Below are 18,545 nucleotides of genomic sequence, written 5' to 3' on the forward strand. Positions count from 1 at the left end.
ACAGGCACCTGAAAGCATTGCTTTCTAATGGAAATATTTGGCAACTGTTCCTCATGGATGACACCAGCCTGCGGTCGGGTCCGTCTTGCTTCACAGCCCAGCAGAAGGAGTTTGTGCGGTGAATGTTTGTCACCGTAATTCCTCTACAAATTATTTGGAGTTGGGATTTTCTAAAGCATTTAAGAGAACATGAGACATTCAGCTATCACTGAGTTTTGAATTAGAATGGGATTTAAACTTCACCGCTTGAAAATCCAGGTCTTAAGATAGCAGATGGGTACTTCCTCTGAGCAGTTTTTCTATCTAACCAGCACACAATTACATAGGGCTATATTTTGAGGTGAAAATGATTTCTATTATATTCATACTTGAATCCTTCATAATCTTTCACTGCACTTGCTGGTGCTTCATACCAAACAAACATTTAATGCAAAAGACAACCCTCTAGACTTTTTACATATATATCTAAAACTTTTAATACATATTTATAGTGAGAACCAGTTCTGACAGCTATCATGCTGACACAACGATGCCTACAGAGAAAGAGACAGGTTAACCAGAGACTTTTATTGTGCATTTTTATGCAACAGAACAAATGGAACTGGAGGTATGTAGTAATAAAACCAATATTCAAATTAGAATTAACACCTGAAATAGTAAACTTTAGGTAACAAATGTCTTTATAATTAAAAAATATTGACTGTTTAAAAAATCTCTAAGATTTTATATTCTTTAAAAGAAATGTGTGTTGCCACATAGAAAACGATTCACACATCCTATAGAAATTGTCACAAAAACCTTACTAATCTATATTACACTATGCACTTTTTTTTTTTTGTACAGTATCTGGTAAAGGTCTATCCCTAACCTGTACTTACTCTACACAGTACAATCATCATTAGAAAGTATTCATAGAATTAACTACACCATAACAATAAAAATATCAGGATTAATGGTTTTTTAATCACAGTTTCTCCACAAATATTTGTCATAGAAAATATAGCGAAGGCATGTTGGCACAGATGGGCGTGCAGTACTGCTACACAAAGTTTGAGAGAAGGCAGATACATAAATGACAGTTAAGATTAAAGAGTATGGAAGGGTAAGACAAGAATCTCTATTCTCCTGGGACTTTCTGGAGTGACATGATAGATAGCGGTTTCCTTCTGTCACCTGCTGTCTACATCCAGAGCTGGGAAGGGATGCATGACTTTCAAAGCACACTGCTTAAATATGGCTATCTCGCTGTGCAAGGGCTTACGTACTATCTATTATTTCAGGTCCCATACTACTATGCCTAACCTCTTGCAGATATTTAGACACTTCAATGTGTATGAATTTATAATGCCTCATGAACAAGTTAATTGGAATAAGCTGTTGTGAAAGATTTGGGTTTTATTTTTGTTTAAATGAAATGGATGGGTCAAGAGTCAAGTGTCCATGATGGCAATTAAAACCAAAGAGACAACTGAGGAAAGTTGTCGTACTCTGTTATTTTAAACCCAAGCGTGAACAAAAAAAAGATGAGCTGGTGTCTGCTAATGCCTGTCTGTGACTATGATTCATGTCACTGGCCAGTGCGCATAAGCAACTGAGAGCAAAATTTTTGTCTGTAAAGAAAGATCCAAACCTGCAAAGCCATCTCTCGTGCCAAAGTGGCTTTCAGGATGAAATTATACATTTGGTTATTTTGCACAGTATGAGAGTAGAGGATTGTGAGAGGTCCCAGGATGCTGGCTACACATTTTACGCTGAAAATAAAGCTAGGCTTACTAGTTATGTCAGCGTATCTTTAGGTTATTGAGAGAGGTCTGCCCAGCCCAGTAATTCTGTGACTGTTAAAAATGAAGCATTTGTATTTTTAATCTCATATGATTAAACATTTGAAAGGAAACCATCACAATGTTTACAAAAATACAGCATGATACATATCGCTGTGGACAAATTTACAGTAGAATGTTGACTCACACGTTCTGACATGTTTTACCAAGTAGTTCTGGCAAGTGTCACCACATTAAACATAGACCAGCAAGACTTACGCCATCGGAGCAATGTAACATCTTCATTACAGTTCTTCTAAAAAAAGTGTAAGTTCAACACTGAAAAGCTACTATAGGATATCTGTACCATGACATTTTTATACACTGAGTTTCTCCTCCAGGGGCCACCATGCACTGTTGACTGCTCAAAGAGTCACCTCCTGCCTGTAGTGAGGGATGCTGTCCCAAACCCCTTGGCCTGGTGAGGTCATGACTAAACTGCTCATTCACTTTTAGAAAATGAGTTATCCTGGGGCAGGCACGTGCCTTTCAACCCCCTTTTTAAAATCACCAAAAATAATATGAATTGAGAGGTACTGGACATTTAAGGGCCTAAAGCATATCCTGGTTGAGCGAGGTCCTATTTATGGTGGAGCCCGTGTTCCAAGATGCCCTGCAGGCTGCCTATGAGAGACTGGTCACAACCGCAGGCAAAGAGGAGGCAGGGGTCAGGAAGAAACTACTGTGTGGGTGAGCTAACCTTTGAAAGACTGCCTCTGTCCTCCATCCATGGTCAGGCTAGAGCTAGAGGAGCACTGCACCCCAAAGGGCCCTTCCTGGTCTTTGAGGAAGGGGCTGGGTGCCTCCTGCCCTGCCCAGCACATGGGGAGATCAGAAGGAGAGGAGAAGGGTAAAAGGAACAATCAATAGCTTCTCTCGTGGCTTGCACAAGGCAGTTAGGAAAGCTGGGGAGTATATGTGTTCAGGAGAGTCACCACTGATGAGGTAGCACTAAGGATGGTCAAAAGCGAAGTGAACTTTCTTTCCAAAAACCAGTTCCCTGTACCTGCCAGTGGGGAAATGTTGCCTTAGGCAGGGCTGGTTCAGGCCAGGAAGGATGCCAGCGCTGGCCTGAGAGACTGGACAAGGGTAAAGAGATGGAAAACGTGGAAAGGGTTTTATTTCTTTGGCATTGTGTATTTCTGGAGTGCATCAATTTGGAGGGACAGTGGACTCCTAAGCCTTTAAAATTTAAGTTTTTCAGTGGACTGTTTTCTATTTTATTTTAAAGTCAGTATCTGCTTCTAACGTTGTGCACCATTGTGAATTCTGCTCTAGCACAGTTCTTTTTTTAACAGCTTGCTTAATCTGGACCCCCTGTTTACTTACAACAGAAGTTTAAACTATGCTGCTCTTACCCAACCCTTCCCTGAATGCATCGCTGAGCATCTGACTCTTAGACCAGCTCATTGCCTCATCTATTTCAAGGGAAGGGTATAAAACATAAATGAAAGCAAAACCAAGAAAAGGCAATTTAAAGCCTCTGAAGCTACATAATACATCTGCAGAATAGGAACAGACAAAGCAAAACCTGTCTTCTGAAATGGCAATTTGGTTTTAGCAATCTTATTTTAATGAAAACTGTCATGATCAACTCTAATCCCCTAGAAATCTAGATAAATATAGTGTCTACCTGATATACAAAGCAATGTTTATCTATTAGAAGTGCCTGTTATTGTTCTGGGTCTTTGGAGGACTCTGCTGTTGACGAACACTGCTGTTTTACCTGGGAAGCTTAATTTCCTGGCAGAGTTGGCTAAAGGAAGTCCCTGAATTTTCCATCTCGTGCAGTATTTTAAGGTAGCATTTATAATTATGTTATATTCTGTTAGGAAATGGGAGACCATTTCTTCTTTTTATTGTAAGAGTGCAGACTTGTTCTTTCATCTCCTACTCAGGGAAAGCAAATTGTACCCAGCTGTTCTGGGTCCAGACCTGGGCTTGTTATCAATAGGCATATGAGACAGTAACTGCTGTTTCTTTTGACATCTTTATAGTTTTTAAATGACCTTTCCTCTAGAACTAGATGAAATGAACTGCAATTTCCCTTTGAGGGTGCTATGAAGGATTTGGAAATAACAGGCACTGAGAAGTCCCATACAGCAGGTCTTGAAATTGATCTCTTTCTGTTAACTGGGACATGTTAGGATGGAGAAGCTGAAATGTATGCAGTATGTGTTCAAACATGCTTTGGACTCTTAAATGACAGCAGGGTAAGTATGTTTAACAAATAGTCTCTCCTAAACTAAGTGGTTGCTACTGTTGTAGGAGGTTCTTCTCACTGCCATCAATCACCAGATCCGTCTTGCATACCTCTATTGAAGACTTCATCCTGCGACCCTGGATGGTCAGTCCCTTCATAATATGAGTTCCCATTGTGAAGGAAAGTCCCCACCGCACGCCCTTGACGAGCATGTCCCACTGCGTCACTGAATACCTTGTTTATTTGCTCTTCAGATGGCATCCACCAGTCCGGGTTGGAAGTACAGTGCATCCTAATGAACTCTGCAGGAAAACATGCAAGGATAAAAAACAACTTGTCTTTGCAGCACCCGTTATTGGCCAGGTGTTGAAAGCTCATGGGAGATAAGAAAGGGGGCATTACTGCTCTACTTAAGTAGAAGTAAAGCTTTATGGGGGATGCCATGATAATGCCACTTGGACCTACGTTATTTGTGTACAAGTGTGTTTCTCCACATGCAGTATGTGTTGTTATATATGAGCTAATTATGAGACACATGGGACCTGGAGATTAAATCCCTTCTTGCAGGAATAAAAAGAACTAATTTGAAGTCACAGCTGTGATTCAGTGTGCGCAATACATGTGAAAGCTAATACGAACTGGGATGTGTTTAATTTGAAACCTGTTGTGTATTTGTATCTGAAGGTGATTACTCCGGTGGATCTGTACGATCTCCCTCTGCTGGCTGCTTCAACATCTGCAGGCTGCAGTAGCCCACAACCTGCTTGAGAATGTCACTACCGTTATCTCATTTGGTATGTCTGTTTGGAATGTCTTTCATTTCAAGTCCTTCTCTTTCCATCTTCCTGAATCTGACACCTATTTTTCAGAGAGTAAATTGGCCTTAGAAATAGCTAAATGAGATGAAAGGGCTAATTTGGGGAGCCTTGCAATAGTTTTCAATGCAGGAGAAAATGAATTGTACTGCATGTAATTTGGCTATTTAAGTCGCTGCTGCTTCCACATACAGCTATTCGTATGTGATGATTACATTTTTCATAATTTATTTTTCAGATTCTTTGACATGCAGTATGCTAAACTTGCAGAAGTTGCCTTACCAATTCTGGAGTCGTAACTGCTAGGCATAGCTCAAATAGGTGTATTTGGACTTTGAAACATCCAAATACAATTTTAAATGGGAGGGCGCCTTATTAGATATATTAGATACACTGTACCTCATATGGAAACTGAGCTCCTTATTTATTCTGTAACATACTTATTCCCTCATGTGGTATTGTGTGTCCCAGGATATTTTTACATTCTATTTTCTTCTGTTGACAAGCCAACAGCACAATAAGTGGCATAAGGTAACTTCATTACTGTCACCACATCTTGAGACCAGGGAATGCTGTGCTTTCACATGAGTTCCTGTGCCTGCAAGGTATCTCATCTGTTAGACAATTAGGATATGATTTTTTGCATAGCTCCTCCAGCAGTGTGTCTGCAAGTGATAGCTATCTCAGTTTTAAATTCATTTCTCTGGAAATCCACACAGGCAATAGTAATTCCTACCTAGTTACATTCACATGGGGCTCCACAGACTGGTGTTTTTCTCAGGAAAACGGTTACCACGTAAAGGAGTAATGCTATAATTTAAGCATGCCAGGCTGTTTTAAAGCTGATTCCAGACATCAGTCAGTTGTGGGAATATATTAAAAATGTTTATAGACGTTTAAACTACTCTGAGTGCAGAGAGAGAAGCAGTTTGTACTGCATAAGGCATAATTGGATGTGCTGAGAATTACAAGTCAGACACTTGTTACCTTGGCTTACAAATGGGTAGGAGCCAGTAGCCAGCTCTTGGCACCAGAGAAAGTTGTTGTGTTCCCACCCATGCACAAAAGCCCAAAAGAAGAGAGCTGTCTACTCTGCTTTCTTAACTGGTCCTTAGGTACTGACTGTTTTGGCTTTCTCTTCAAGCGTCTGCAAAGTAAGGGAATCGGCCCTTTTCCTTCTCCCAAGGAGTGTTCCACACGTTCTGTATGTCTAGGACCCCAGAAAGGAGAGTGGCCATAAGCAAAAGTCCATCTACAGATGGATTTACTGTTAGTCTTGGAGGGAGGCAAGGGGGAGAAAGAGGAAAAAAAGGGTATTAACTCTGGTTCTGCATAAATTATTAGGTGAAATTTACAGTCATTTAGTAAATGGTCAATGCATTTGTATTTAGCCTTCATTATCCAAGAGGACCACATGGTTTAGTGCGAGGTGTCCCTGCCCATGGCAGGGGGGTTGGAACTAGATGATCTTAAGGTCCTTTCCAACCCTTACTATTCTATGAACCTCAGAGACCCTGAATCTCATTCCACACCTCTGTGCATTATGGTGTGCAATGGACTTGCCCTTGTATTAAGCTCCAATAAAATATAAGGTCTGGTAGAGTATCATATAACAGGTTAACAGGTTCCTTTGTAGTAAAAAAGAGCCTCTTTGACTAATTTGGCTGTATGTAAAATCTGACCTCATCACGTGGTTACATCAGTGTAATGCACCTACAAGTCTTATCAACTTTGCCTTGTTGGAGTGTTCTACCCTAAATAGGAAGAGGCTCCGTCTTATGTATGTAACCACTCCAGCTGGATAACTAAAGATGTTTTTATCATTGACTAATCAAACTACAGCTTTTTACACTGCAATGATTAGTAAAACATTTTTGAAGTCAGTTCAACCAAAATTTCATGTATGTGCTCACAAAATATTAAATACATTAATGTTAAGCATATGCATTTATAAAATGCAGATACTGATACTACAAACATGTTTTAAATTGTGCTTTAAAAAGGCCTGTTTTGTATGTTTTGTTATAAAGCCCAGTACCAGGCCTTTTTAACAATTTTAGGAAACCACAGAACGAACTGCCACAACAGATAATTCTTCTCAATCTGAACCCTTTCCCTGTATTGTCCAACATCCTCACTCTCTGATGTTGTGAAATGCTTGTAAAATTCCCCTGCCTTTTCAGGCTAAACATGAGACAAACTTGTTCCCTAACTTTTTCAGTCAACTTGGCATCAGTACTCCAAAAAAGAAGTTAAATCCTTGACAATGCATTTGTATACACTCTGTATGTAATTAACCTGTAGATATTCTTGGCTCTACAAAATGTTTAAACCTATTATGAAACTCGGTTAGCTTTTAACTCCAATGATGCACTGTGGCCTAGGCTTACAGTGCATTAGGCTATCAGTACTCCTTTGGTCCATTTTGCTGGATATCTCTGTTAAAGAATGCCCTGTTGGTTTACTATAGAAGAGTGTAATCAGGATTGTCTGATTTTCCTTCTTTGCTGTTTCAAGTGTATCAGTATCGTGTGCCCTCATATTTGTTTCCTCTCTCAAATAAGCAGCCCCATTTTTTCCCATTTAAAAAAAGCCCAACACATATATAATACATACATACATATATGTATGTATGTATATAAAAAAAAAGTGGAGGGTTTCTGGCTGCTTGTCACCTGCCTGTGAAACCCCTTCTAGTTCTGCAACTGTCAGCCCAATGCTTCTACTGAGCCAGAGCCAATGTGGTGAAATGAGATCACATATGGTGGACACTGAGCGAAAAGATGCAGTACCTCTGAGACATGTTACTTTTACTGGATCCAGAGGACGTCTTTCAGGACCTGTCTCTCCTGACTGCACTGACCTTTTCCTTTTTCCAAGGCCGCATGAGTACTTAAGCTCATCGGTTGTGAAAACAAATCTGATGAGATAGCGAAGGAGCCGTCGTCCATCTTTCTTGGAAGAATTTACAGCCTCATCCCACTGTTTACTAGTGATGTAGACAGGGTAGTTGTTCAGCAACTGCTTGCTCCCCTGAAAAAGTGAAATATTTCCGTTGCTTATTTTACAAGGCAAATAAGTAAAGATGTCAGTTGCAATAAAAAATATTTTTTTATTGCAATACTGACAGTAGAACACATCCTGAAGTGAACATATAATTGCCCTTACTGAGATGAGCACTTTTAAAATTACGTTTCCATTTTCTAGAACTCAAATCTGGTGAGGTACAAGGAATACACTTTGAGAGGTAGCTATTGATAATTTCCACTTTAACAAGCAGGTTAAAAAGAGTTAAGAATCAGTGACTGGGTATCTATTTAAGTATAAACTTTCTTCTTAATCTGTTAAAATGCATAAAAAGGGTCTTTGAAGAGTGTGATCAAATGGATCACTACATTACAGCTGACAGTTTACTTCAGACGTGACTCTTTTAGTCTATTTTTATAATAAATTTATTACTTCTGTAGAACACACCTGAAACTTGACAGCAGTTATGTTACTGTGAAAAATGTAAAGAAAATAAATAAAGGAACTATGAAAACTAAATGCTTCATTATTATTAATGAATGCTGTATTAACTCAAATTACAGCTTTACAGAAATGCCACCGTGTCATCTGGAAAGAAATTTTGCTTTTAACCTTCATAATTTGTGTGCTTCAATATTCCAAAATTAAATGAATGCTGTAGGACTAATTATGGGGATTCCTATAATCCACACACATTTATAAGCCCTCTTTAGTCAATTGTACCTAAATTGTATTTAATTCTCCTTGCCCATAAAATGCTATTTTAGCATTACCTAATTAACATATGATGGTACTGTTAATACATTTGAAATAACTGAAGTACACAAAAAACCCCAACCACATCCTCTTGGAGACTCATTACCTTTTACAGCTCCACCTCTTTATTAAAACACATAAATCTGGAAGACCAATTAGTAAAATCTTCTTATAGCCCCCATCTTAGACAGGAGCTCACAGTGAACTACAGAAACATGGATCTGATGCTCAACAGAGGCAATCAGCCACATGCTGTACTTGTGGGCAACTGCTGCAAAGTTCTCCTCATTGCTACTAGATCTTTGATATCTGAAAACTATTTTAAGAACTACCCTTGCCTCCTTTCATATATTTATTATAGCATCCTGGGAGACAGCTTCAGAGCATCTTTGAAGTTTTTCCTCAGGTATTTGCTTTTAACTTTTTTGCAAGTTCGCTAAATATATGGAAGGTAGAATTTAGTGAAGACTGTGATGAGGAGGCCATTAGACAATCTGTAAGATTTAGGGTACCACGACCTGCTGGGGTTTAGTGTCACTGGGAGCTGAGCCTATGTGACTGTCTGCTACTTGTTTAGCTCAGTGTTAACTGCTGGCAAAGATGGCTACAATCAAATCCAAAACTCTGCAAAGGAAGCCAAAATATAAAGGAACAGATGGGCTTTGTCTGTCAGAGGGGCCCCTCCCTACAGCTAAAACATTTAAACTCTCCATTCCCCCTGTGGCTTGTAAATCCAAGTTTGTCATCCCTAAGAGAAAGACCCTTCAACTATAGTCTAATTCTGTTATCATTTGAGACTTTCTCTTTTCACTTCACTTGACTCTTCCCACCACTGCAAAAAGGCCAGGGTCAATTCCTTCCCTCCATTCATGATTCAAGAAGCTGCTTTAATTTCTGCCAGGTACACACACCCCTGGGAAGCCAGTAATACATCTAAGGAGCTCTGCCATGGAAAGAATGTTACCCTCCATTCAGCCCAGCTCCTCATCCTCTCCCAACACGGTAAGAGGCTGGGGAAGGAAGACGAGCAGGGGGACAGCATGGAAAGTTCTCTGGGGGTATTGCACGCTTACGCTGAAGAAACTGTGACCACTCCATCTCAGGGGGAGCTGACACTAGTATTTCCTTGGCTTGTTCTGCCACAGGACCATCTGCTTCCCATGTTGCTACTTATTTTTTCAGCAACTAGCTCCACATCTCTTTTATATATAGTAAAATATTTTCCTATCTTAGATTTCTGAATCCTATTTATTTTTTCTTATTAAAAACACTGTAATGAACAAAGGACCTTTTTTATTGATACCAGCACAAGTAAAAGCTACAGCTAGCTCTGTAGGTACTGCCTTGCTTTTAAGCTCTGGCAGGCAGAAGCAATGCAATGCAGCCCGTAATGGCACAGTGTAAGGCTCCAGGCTTGCTCATGTGTGTTAGGGTTGGATGCTCGTATGTGGCTTTGCTAAGTAGCAAGCTATCCTAGAAGCTGCCTCTGTGTTTAAATGTATTGCACTGATGGAAATAGGGTGCAGAAAGGCCCAACATCTAAATTTCATGAGAGCTCACATTACGATTAACTGAGGAGAAGGTAATAAATTCTGTGTAATCTCCTCAGCCCCAATTTTATTATACTTCTCTCTTATTCCCCCTGAAATTTAGGATATTTATTTTTCCTCATTCTTCTCCAAAGGCATGATATAGTGTTATGCTACTCTGTTAAACAATTACTGGGTTCCTGCTATAGATACACTTTCATTACCTCCTCTGAAAGTAAAGCACTTCTGGGCAAAAGATTCTCAGTAAATATATGATGCAGTTTGGTGTGTCCAGCAGTCATTAAACTAAAACAAACAGAAAACCTTCCAGAAATGAAATAAGCAGACCCTGAAGGAAGAACCAAAGTACAAATGCGTTCATGCTTGTATTTGTACACAATTAAGCTTATGAATAAAAGATTAGCATCTATGTGTTTAATTGAATAAAGAATTCTGTCACATCACAAGAAGCTATTCCATGTGGGATGTTAGAGAACAGCCCCAGTTTTTACAGTGCTTGAAAATTTTAGTTACGCAAAAAAGCATTAAATAAAGGAAAATTAATCCTTGAAATATATTTGAGTGGTAACAGCTAATGATATATATGTATATGCACAAGTATAGGTATATGTATGTATCAATTTGCACAGGATAAAACTGAATGGACGAGCAAAGTGATGCACACCCTGAACTGCTGCAAAGTATCTTCAGTGAACTACGGTAAGTTGGACTATGTGAGGCTTGCATACATATCATTTATGTGCAAAGGGAGGTCAGACTAGACCTAAGTGTTCATTCTTTTGATTTTGTTTGCATGAATAATGGGTAGTGACATGTATACCCTACATATGTGAAACCATGCATAGCAAGAGCCTCGAATGCAGACAGTCTAAACTAGAAAAGTCTCAACAAAACCACTTCATTTGAGGCATCTTTACAAGCCTGGATAGAAACACAGTGGAGCAGAATTAATGTGAACTACACCAGAGTTAATAGATACATCTACCTTCTAAAGAAGGGGAGGACTTAAATTTCCTGCTTTTTGACTGCAGCCCTTTTAAACAGATCATAATTACAAAAATCCCCAAACTCCACATCAAGTATGAAATTGTCAACGCTCAACATTTAGTTTGGGTTGCTTTCTGAAAAGCAAGAGCACTCTAAAAACTTGCTGAAGTCTGTATTTGGCTCTGCAAAATGAAGGAAACATGTATCTTAGCATTAACCATTTTAGGGCTGCATCAGAGCTATACTAACTGTATACACATGCATGTCTGTGTCCATACACATGACATATTGATACCCACCATGCATGGGCTGCAGCCCCCATGCACTGGCAACCCCTGTGTGCAGCCACTGCAGTTTTCACTGCAGTTTCACTGCCACCCAGCTGCAGTTTTCACCAGGCTAGCACCAGCCTAAATTCTACCCGCAAAAGTGAGTTTCTGAGGAAAGGCGAGAGAAAAATTACCCAAAGCAAGGCAAGTGCAGCTGGTGCCAATGGAGGAAGTTATGTGCTGTCAGTGAAGTCATCCTAGATTATGCTAGTGATGAGTCTCCTCCATTTGGGGATTACTGTACCTAAGAATGACAGTTTAATAATAGATTTTACATATTTTTACTAGCAAATATATTCTTCCAGCACCTACTGATTTATTTGCCTACATGTTTTCAATGAATTGTCAGACATAAAGAGATGTAGCTTGTCTTCACTGCTTACTACCTCAGTCGGATGGTCTGTTGGCTGTGGTACCATAAGTTGGTTGTGATGCTGAAGTACAGTCTTCAAATAATCTAAAACAGTCTGGCAGGGCACTGCGTGAAAAAAAATTGCAATTACTGTATATTAGCTGTCTTGCACAAAATAGAACAATAATATTAAATCAAACAGTATTCTTCAGGATCTGTTTTGTATGTCTGTGAGATTTATTTCTGATAGGAAATACTCTTCATTTGGATTTGTGCAGACATTTCATTCAATAAATATACGATGGATGTTGTATTTCCTATGTTGAAATCTCCGACATTGCTTTTATTTTCTGACCACTAGTTTTCAAAGGTTTTTTTTCCTAGTTTGAAATTATAATTATATAAATACAAATTAGGTCAGCAGTAATGATAATAAGAAAAAAATCTGTAAGTACTGTAAACAGCCCAACCATACAAAAGAGAAACCATTTCTTGGACCTAAATCATGCACTGATTAACATGTAAATACACTCAAGTGTTTTTGAAACTACAGTCTCATTAACTATACTGAACAGATTTAATGATTCATATACTTTAATTTCTCTTCCCTCCCTCCTCCCAAATTTGTTATAAAAGTAGGTGTTAGGCAAATTGCTTTATTTCTCTTTCCCTCATCCTCCCCCCTTTCTATTCCCATCACTCTCATCCATTTCAGTAGTGGTACCAACATCCTATTCCCTTCTGCTGAGGTGATAGGTTAATTGGGGATGATTCAATTACGGGTCTCTCTTAAGCAGATGCTGCCACATCCCTGATTAACTCTAGAGTATTTTCGAGATACAGTGCTTTTCCTCTGAGCCTGAAACACCATAGGAGAATTAAACAGATATTAACCCAACATGAAAACTGACTAGTGCAAGAGTAAATTAAGCATCATTTTTAAGGTATCTTATCACTCTCACATTTCGTATGGGTTGTTTTTGTAAAATATTCAGAGATAATCATAGCTTCAGCTAAAAATCTAGAAAAAATATTTGTGTTCTATTTTTTTAATATTATTTCTTGACATTCGGCCTTTACACCTGGAAAAATGCAGTGTTTTGGGCTTTGTCATAAGCTGGCAATCTGAAAATAAGCACTGAAATCACTGAGAACGTCTCAAGGTAGGATTTACAGGTATTTTGCACTCCTTCCTGGGCATTCACACTGTGCAGCAACTATGCTCCTCTCCAGGCAGACAGGGTGCAAAACACCTTTACTCTGTGCAAAACAGACTCTTTAAGCTAAGTGGTGTTACATCCAGCAGTCTGCATACAGAAGTCATGCAAAGTGCCTGGTGTGAATAATAAATTCCTGTGTCATTTCACTCAGTGCTGACTTCTCCATAAAGGCGTCAGTGTATTTGCTCCTGTTTCACTTGATACATCACACTTTGCCATAGGAGGTTATGTGTTAAGCTAAAGTTAGCATTTCAAGTGACTTGTACCTGCTTTATTTCTCCAGTGACTTCACTCCTTATTGCTAGACCAGAGCTGCTACACAGTGACACTGCCATAGAGGCAGGAAAGCCTGGATGCATTTATTTTTTGGTAGGAAAAAAACACTTTTAAATGTCATTGGATGGTTTTGGAAAATGTTTCAATTCTGAAAAAGTTGGAAGGGCAGTCAAGCCCCACCAACATGTTCTGCGGCCTTCCTATAATGAGAGCTGTGTATTTAGCATATAGCAGCAATCAAAAAAATTCAATACAAGTTCTTATGTGGAATAAAGGAGAAAAATAACCACAGGTAATGTTATAGCGCACTGGATATTTGTAAGAAGGTGTGGCAAAAAAGAAGAATTTGGCTTTTTCTCTAGAGAGTTAACAAGATCATAACCCTGAGAGCTGAAACTCTGCATGCTTATGCACATATCCACTATCACCGGCGTTACCAACAAGGATCTGTGCCTATCGTAACCAACAGGAAAGATGCTAATGTCAAAATAACACTTGCTTGTTCTGATTTAGTAGAAAGCCTGCAGGGAGGCAGTAATTCTCCTGCCCATTAGGAAGGAGCCTTAGTGGGAGGGGGAATGTTGGTCTTGCTAAGATGTTAAGCATGACATGTGTAAGACGTGGCAGGTCTTTGTTGTTCATTGATCCAAGTTTTAAGACTTGTAACTCTAGGCATCTGTATGTTGTAACAAATGCTTCTTCGGCATAGCTTGTCACAGCTCTCTCTGTGGAGTATTCTAATTTCTAATAAACAGTTGAACAACTTGGTGGCCACCGACTGTGCCACTGACAAAAGCTGGGCTGTGGTCTCTCAGTCTGACCTGCCACATAGCACAGCAACTCCCCAGGCTAAATTTTTTTTGCACCAGACAGCATCAGTGGTAAACCCACTCTGTCTTACAACCTGGGCTGGAATCGGCATGGCTTTATCCTTTCTGAAACAGGCCAGCAATTCTGGCACTGACTACCAAGCCCCTTAGTTGTCCTGACACTGGGAGGGAGTTGCGGCAGACAGCTGAGGTTGCAGTCCCACCCGAAGCCACTGTTCTATGTGCGCTAAAACCTGGAGTTACAGCAGAAAATATTTCTATGTGCTTACCATCATCATCATATTGGTGTGACTGCACCATTTAACTCTTCACAAGAACAGAAATACTCAATGAACAGTTCCATATTTTTGTCAAATCCTACTATTTCCATTTGATAATGGTCCAATACTGTTACTAGGACAGCATATTTTTCCATTCATCTGCCAGGGAAAGAATACCTTCTCAACAGAATGCTCCAGGTTTGATTTTAATTTTCCTAAGATCCTAACCTCTGCTTTTTACTTCAACAACTTCCCCTCTATTCCATTTGTTCTGTTTCTAACTGTTCCTTTGCTTTCCTTCTAAGCTCGTTGATTTTGTAACCACCATGAACCTTTTTCTCCTAGGTAGTCTTTTGGGGCCTTCAACAACATGCTTTTAATATTTATTTCCCAATTATACCCACTCTTTCTTTTCCTTTTTTTTAAACCTTTGGCTACAATAGTTATCTCCAACTTTTTATGAAGCATCAAGAACATCTCTATTATTGGTTTGGACTGTGGTTTTGCTCATTATAGATGCTATTGGGCTGCCATCACTAGTACTGGTATCTGTCAAAATAAGGGTTCTCATTTATCCTCTCCAAAATGTGGTCTCCACTGTCACACACTCCAGGCTGTTTATATTGCCAAAGCACAGCACTATGAGGAGATACTTGGGTTTGCTGTAAATAAGGTCTATCTCCAATGTAAATAAGGTATATCTCCCACCTCTCCCATGGTATCAGGCAGCCCTAGCGAGAAGGGATGGCTCACCCCCAGCTCGGCTGTGTGTCGCCTCTCAGTGGCCTCAGTCCCTTAAGCAGACAGTAAGAAATCTGGTTATTCTGTTCATTAATAAGCTTTTGTGCTCTGTAGCTGACACTGGCTAGTATTCCTGCTGGTGGTGTGCACAGCAGACTATGAATCCCTTAGCACTCAAGACCATTCACTTCTGAATAGCCAGCGAGGAGGGGAATTGGGAAGGGTGTAAATCTACATCCACCCTGCTCAGACTGGCAGCTGTTAGTTAAGACTGGCTCAGCATTGCAATACCTCCTCCTTCACTTGACCTTGAGCAATGCTTCACTCTCAGTTCATTGCAGGGCATTTCTAAATTGATGCTCAACTGTCAAAATGATGTAACAAATGATAGGGAACCTGCTGACGACTACATGGCAGTGTGAATTTCTTATAACATTAATGGAGATGCCTTTTCTGCCTGAGATTTGGACAAGTGTACAGTATAACATGGCTTGGATTATTTTAGCTCATACGCTCATTTATTTCAATAGTCAGCTGAAAGCCAGTGAAAGCTGCATGGATGGGCTGTGAAAACAAGTTGGGGTGCAGTGAGCTGGAAAAAGAGTGAGAGGTAAAGAGAGATGGGGATTAGTAAAGAGGATTTGTAGGGTACCCAAGACCCTACAAATCTGGATGTTTGTAACTGGACGATAACAAAACTAGCACCCATTGCTAGTGAAAGCAGCCAGCAGAAATCAGAAGAATCAACATTACACACAGAAGGGTGTTAAAGATTGGCTAAACTGACCTACATGCCTGCCAAAAACAGGAAAGGGAGAAAAAATGATAGCAAATATCCTGATACTTTTAAAATCCCTCTCCGTTGTGTTTTCCAGGTGGAGTGGAAAGCCATTTAACTTCTGTTAATCTGCATCTGAAAAGCCATTGTATTTCTTTTAATTTTCTTTTGCAAAAATATTTATTCCACAAAGAAGAAAGAATGTGCCTCTTCCATATGCCCCTGGAATGTGCACCTCTGCCTAAACAACAGAACAGATAAAACAAGGTAGCTTTGCATCTCTCATTTAAACGATGCTGCCACATTCTCCTGTGGCTTTTATTTTTGTCTGTGCTCCCTCATTTTCCTTCTGCTTAATAGAAGGTACCTTTTCTTGTCCTCCCTTTCAGCCGTGAAGTCTTCAGGACAGGGACCTCTCCTGTAAACCTCTCTAGTCAGTAGAAACTGCTGGTAACTAACAGGGAAACCAAGGAGCCCCCGGCGAGCGGGGACAGGACTTTGTGTCACTAGAATGACAAATGCTGACCTGAAAAACACAAACCAACGTTGCGACCGAGGAGTTCAGCCTCACCATGCTGAACCACAGCTCCCCACAGAACTCCCACCAGCTCTTGCTCCCCAGAGTAGGCTAGGAAACCTGACCCCAAAAATTCTCACGGGTTTTTACCCAGAAGCATGGAGAAAACAGATTAATAAAGCTCTGGTCTGCTGCAGTTACACGTTCCAGTAAGTTTTTGTAGTTAGGCTGGTTTAGCAAACTAAGCTGGCACCCCTAAGCTGCAAGTAAAGCAATGCTGCAAATTCAAAGGGGTTCTCGTGCCAAACACTGGGTGACCATGCTCGAGGCTTTCTCTTCCTGAAGTAACTTCTCGCTTTGAAGCTGAACAGCAGAACAAGGCCAGAGATCAGACCACAACATCCAGAACATCAAGGGAAACCAAAGAAGTGGTTAAATGTGAACATCAAGGGAAAAAAAGAGAAGGACATGAAAAAGTGTTCATCATAACCCTTGATGGATGCTTTATCTATGCTGCGGCTGTGGTAGGCTCTTTGGAAATGCAATGCTCTAAAAGTATAAAGGAGACAGGATTTGTAGGGAAAAGTAATATCTTTTATTAGATCATCCAATATAGTCAGGAGAGTCAAGCCTTGGGCACACAAAACCTCCTGGAAAACTTGTCTGACTTTTTCAATTACATTGATATTAACTCGACCTGCAAATCCTGCTTTGCTTTGGCTACCTCCAGCCACCATGAATGCCATCTTTATCAGTGATCACTTCTCTATATTTGAGGGGGTTTTCTACCCCCATCCTTCTGCTGTTTGCTGGAGTAGTTTTTGCTGCCAGGCTAACAAGGCCAGAATAATTACTGTATTTATCACACTCTGCTTCACCTTACTTATTTATATCTTTTCACTACATACAGGGTGGTTCGTCCAAAATCATGCAGCAAAGCTGGGCGCACCAAAAGGCAAATCCTCACTCATGACTCTGGCCTTTGCTTTAACCACCTGGAAACATTTTCTCCCTTTTTGGCCAGAAAACTGTAAGAAAATCATGCTGACAATAGCAAAGGAGAACTGCTTAATATATATTAGATGGTCTAAATCCAGGTATTACAAGCAGTTTCACAAATAGGTCTTTAATTTTGCTATTAGGGAAGTATCACAGCCCCAGTAATTTTATACAGAGGAAAGAGACACTTTTCTCCTAGTATAGATGGATTACTTGCTCTGTTCTTGATAGTCTCAAAACCTTGAAGAGCCAATGACAAGTTTGCCAATCTCCTGCCAGGAATTATCTAATCTTTAATAATTTTTCAAAACAAGACAAAATAACACACTGAATGAAAATGTTTCTCTTTTCAGTTGAACTGAAATCTGAAAATGTTTGCTTAATGTTTTTGCCTAAAAAACCCAAGAATAGGCAAAACTGCATAGACTGCAAGAAATTGCATTGCTCCAAACCCAAAGCACTGAAATATGAATGTTTCTTCATTTATTCCATAGCTGAAACAATTCAGATTTCACACAAATTTAAGTGTTGTTTCAGACAAATCAGCTGGGTATTTTTTGAGTAAAAACCCCAACCAAACAACCGAAACATGCAGTATTTCATCCATACAATAGTTTTTCTCCAGTGATCTGCCAAAGAGTGATGCTACACTATGGGCAAAAAGATCCTAAAGACTGGAAGGCTTCTACAGCAACAGGGCAGAGTTCTGAAAACTGAAAAATCTTATTTTCTGTGTCCAAAAGCTACAGGATGATATGTCTTCTGTAATATTAGTGAAAAAAATAAAAAAGTCATTGCCTTTACATCTGCTGAGAAAACTCTTCTTCCCGGTAGTCTCTTTGTGAGCCATGCAAATGGTCCTTTGCAGAGCTAGAGGCAGAGATGTACAGTGGCAACTATTTTTAGATTGCAAACTCTCATGGATTTTAAAAGGGCTTTTGCATATGGAAAGTAAAAAAAAAGAAATGCAAAGTATTTCAGGAAGAGGATAAAATGATTCATAGGCGGTTATAGAGCAGAAGGGAGGGGTTGAGGCTTTTATCTTCTGTTGACAGGGCTGCTGGTGAGAACCTCAGTACCTGCGG

The 18,545-nt window shown here is 39.8% G+C and overlaps 1 protein-coding gene and 1 long non-coding RNA gene across 3 annotated transcripts in view; one reads left to right on the top strand and one right to left on the bottom strand.

The window, feature by feature from the left end:
• The first annotated feature begins 1,347 nt into the window (after positions 1 to 1,347).
• Positions 1,348 to 9,716, top strand: LOC115610696. The gene is made up of 3 exons (XR_003992307.1): positions 1,348 to 1,359; positions 1,431 to 1,434; positions 9,222 to 9,716. It is a non-coding gene; the product is annotated as an uncharacterized LOC115610696 (long non-coding RNA).
• Positions 2,451 to 18,545, bottom strand: part of BEND4 (BEN domain containing 4) — a 29,033-nt gene continuing 12,938 nt past the window's right edge. The window contains exons 3-5 of one of the 2 annotated variants that reach the window (XM_030492610.1): positions 11,874 to 11,965; positions 7,631 to 7,871; positions 2,451 to 4,325 (exon numbers count right to left, since the gene is read on the bottom strand). In XM_030492610.1, the coding sequence (XP_030348470.1) occupies positions 4,108 to 4,325; positions 7,631 to 7,871; positions 11,874 to 11,965 (551 nt within the window). In that variant the 3' untranslated portion in view covers positions 2,451 to 4,107. The remainder of the gene's footprint in view (positions 4,326 to 7,630; positions 7,872 to 11,873; positions 11,966 to 18,545) is intronic. The other variant, XM_030492611.1, reaches the window with a different exon arrangement.

This window comes from Strigops habroptila, chromosome 7 (genome assembly GCF_004027225.2).
Source record: "Strigops habroptila isolate Jane chromosome 7, bStrHab1.2.pri, whole genome shotgun sequence".
Lineage (NCBI taxonomy): Eukaryota > Metazoa > Chordata > Aves > Psittaciformes > Psittacidae > Strigops > Strigops habroptila.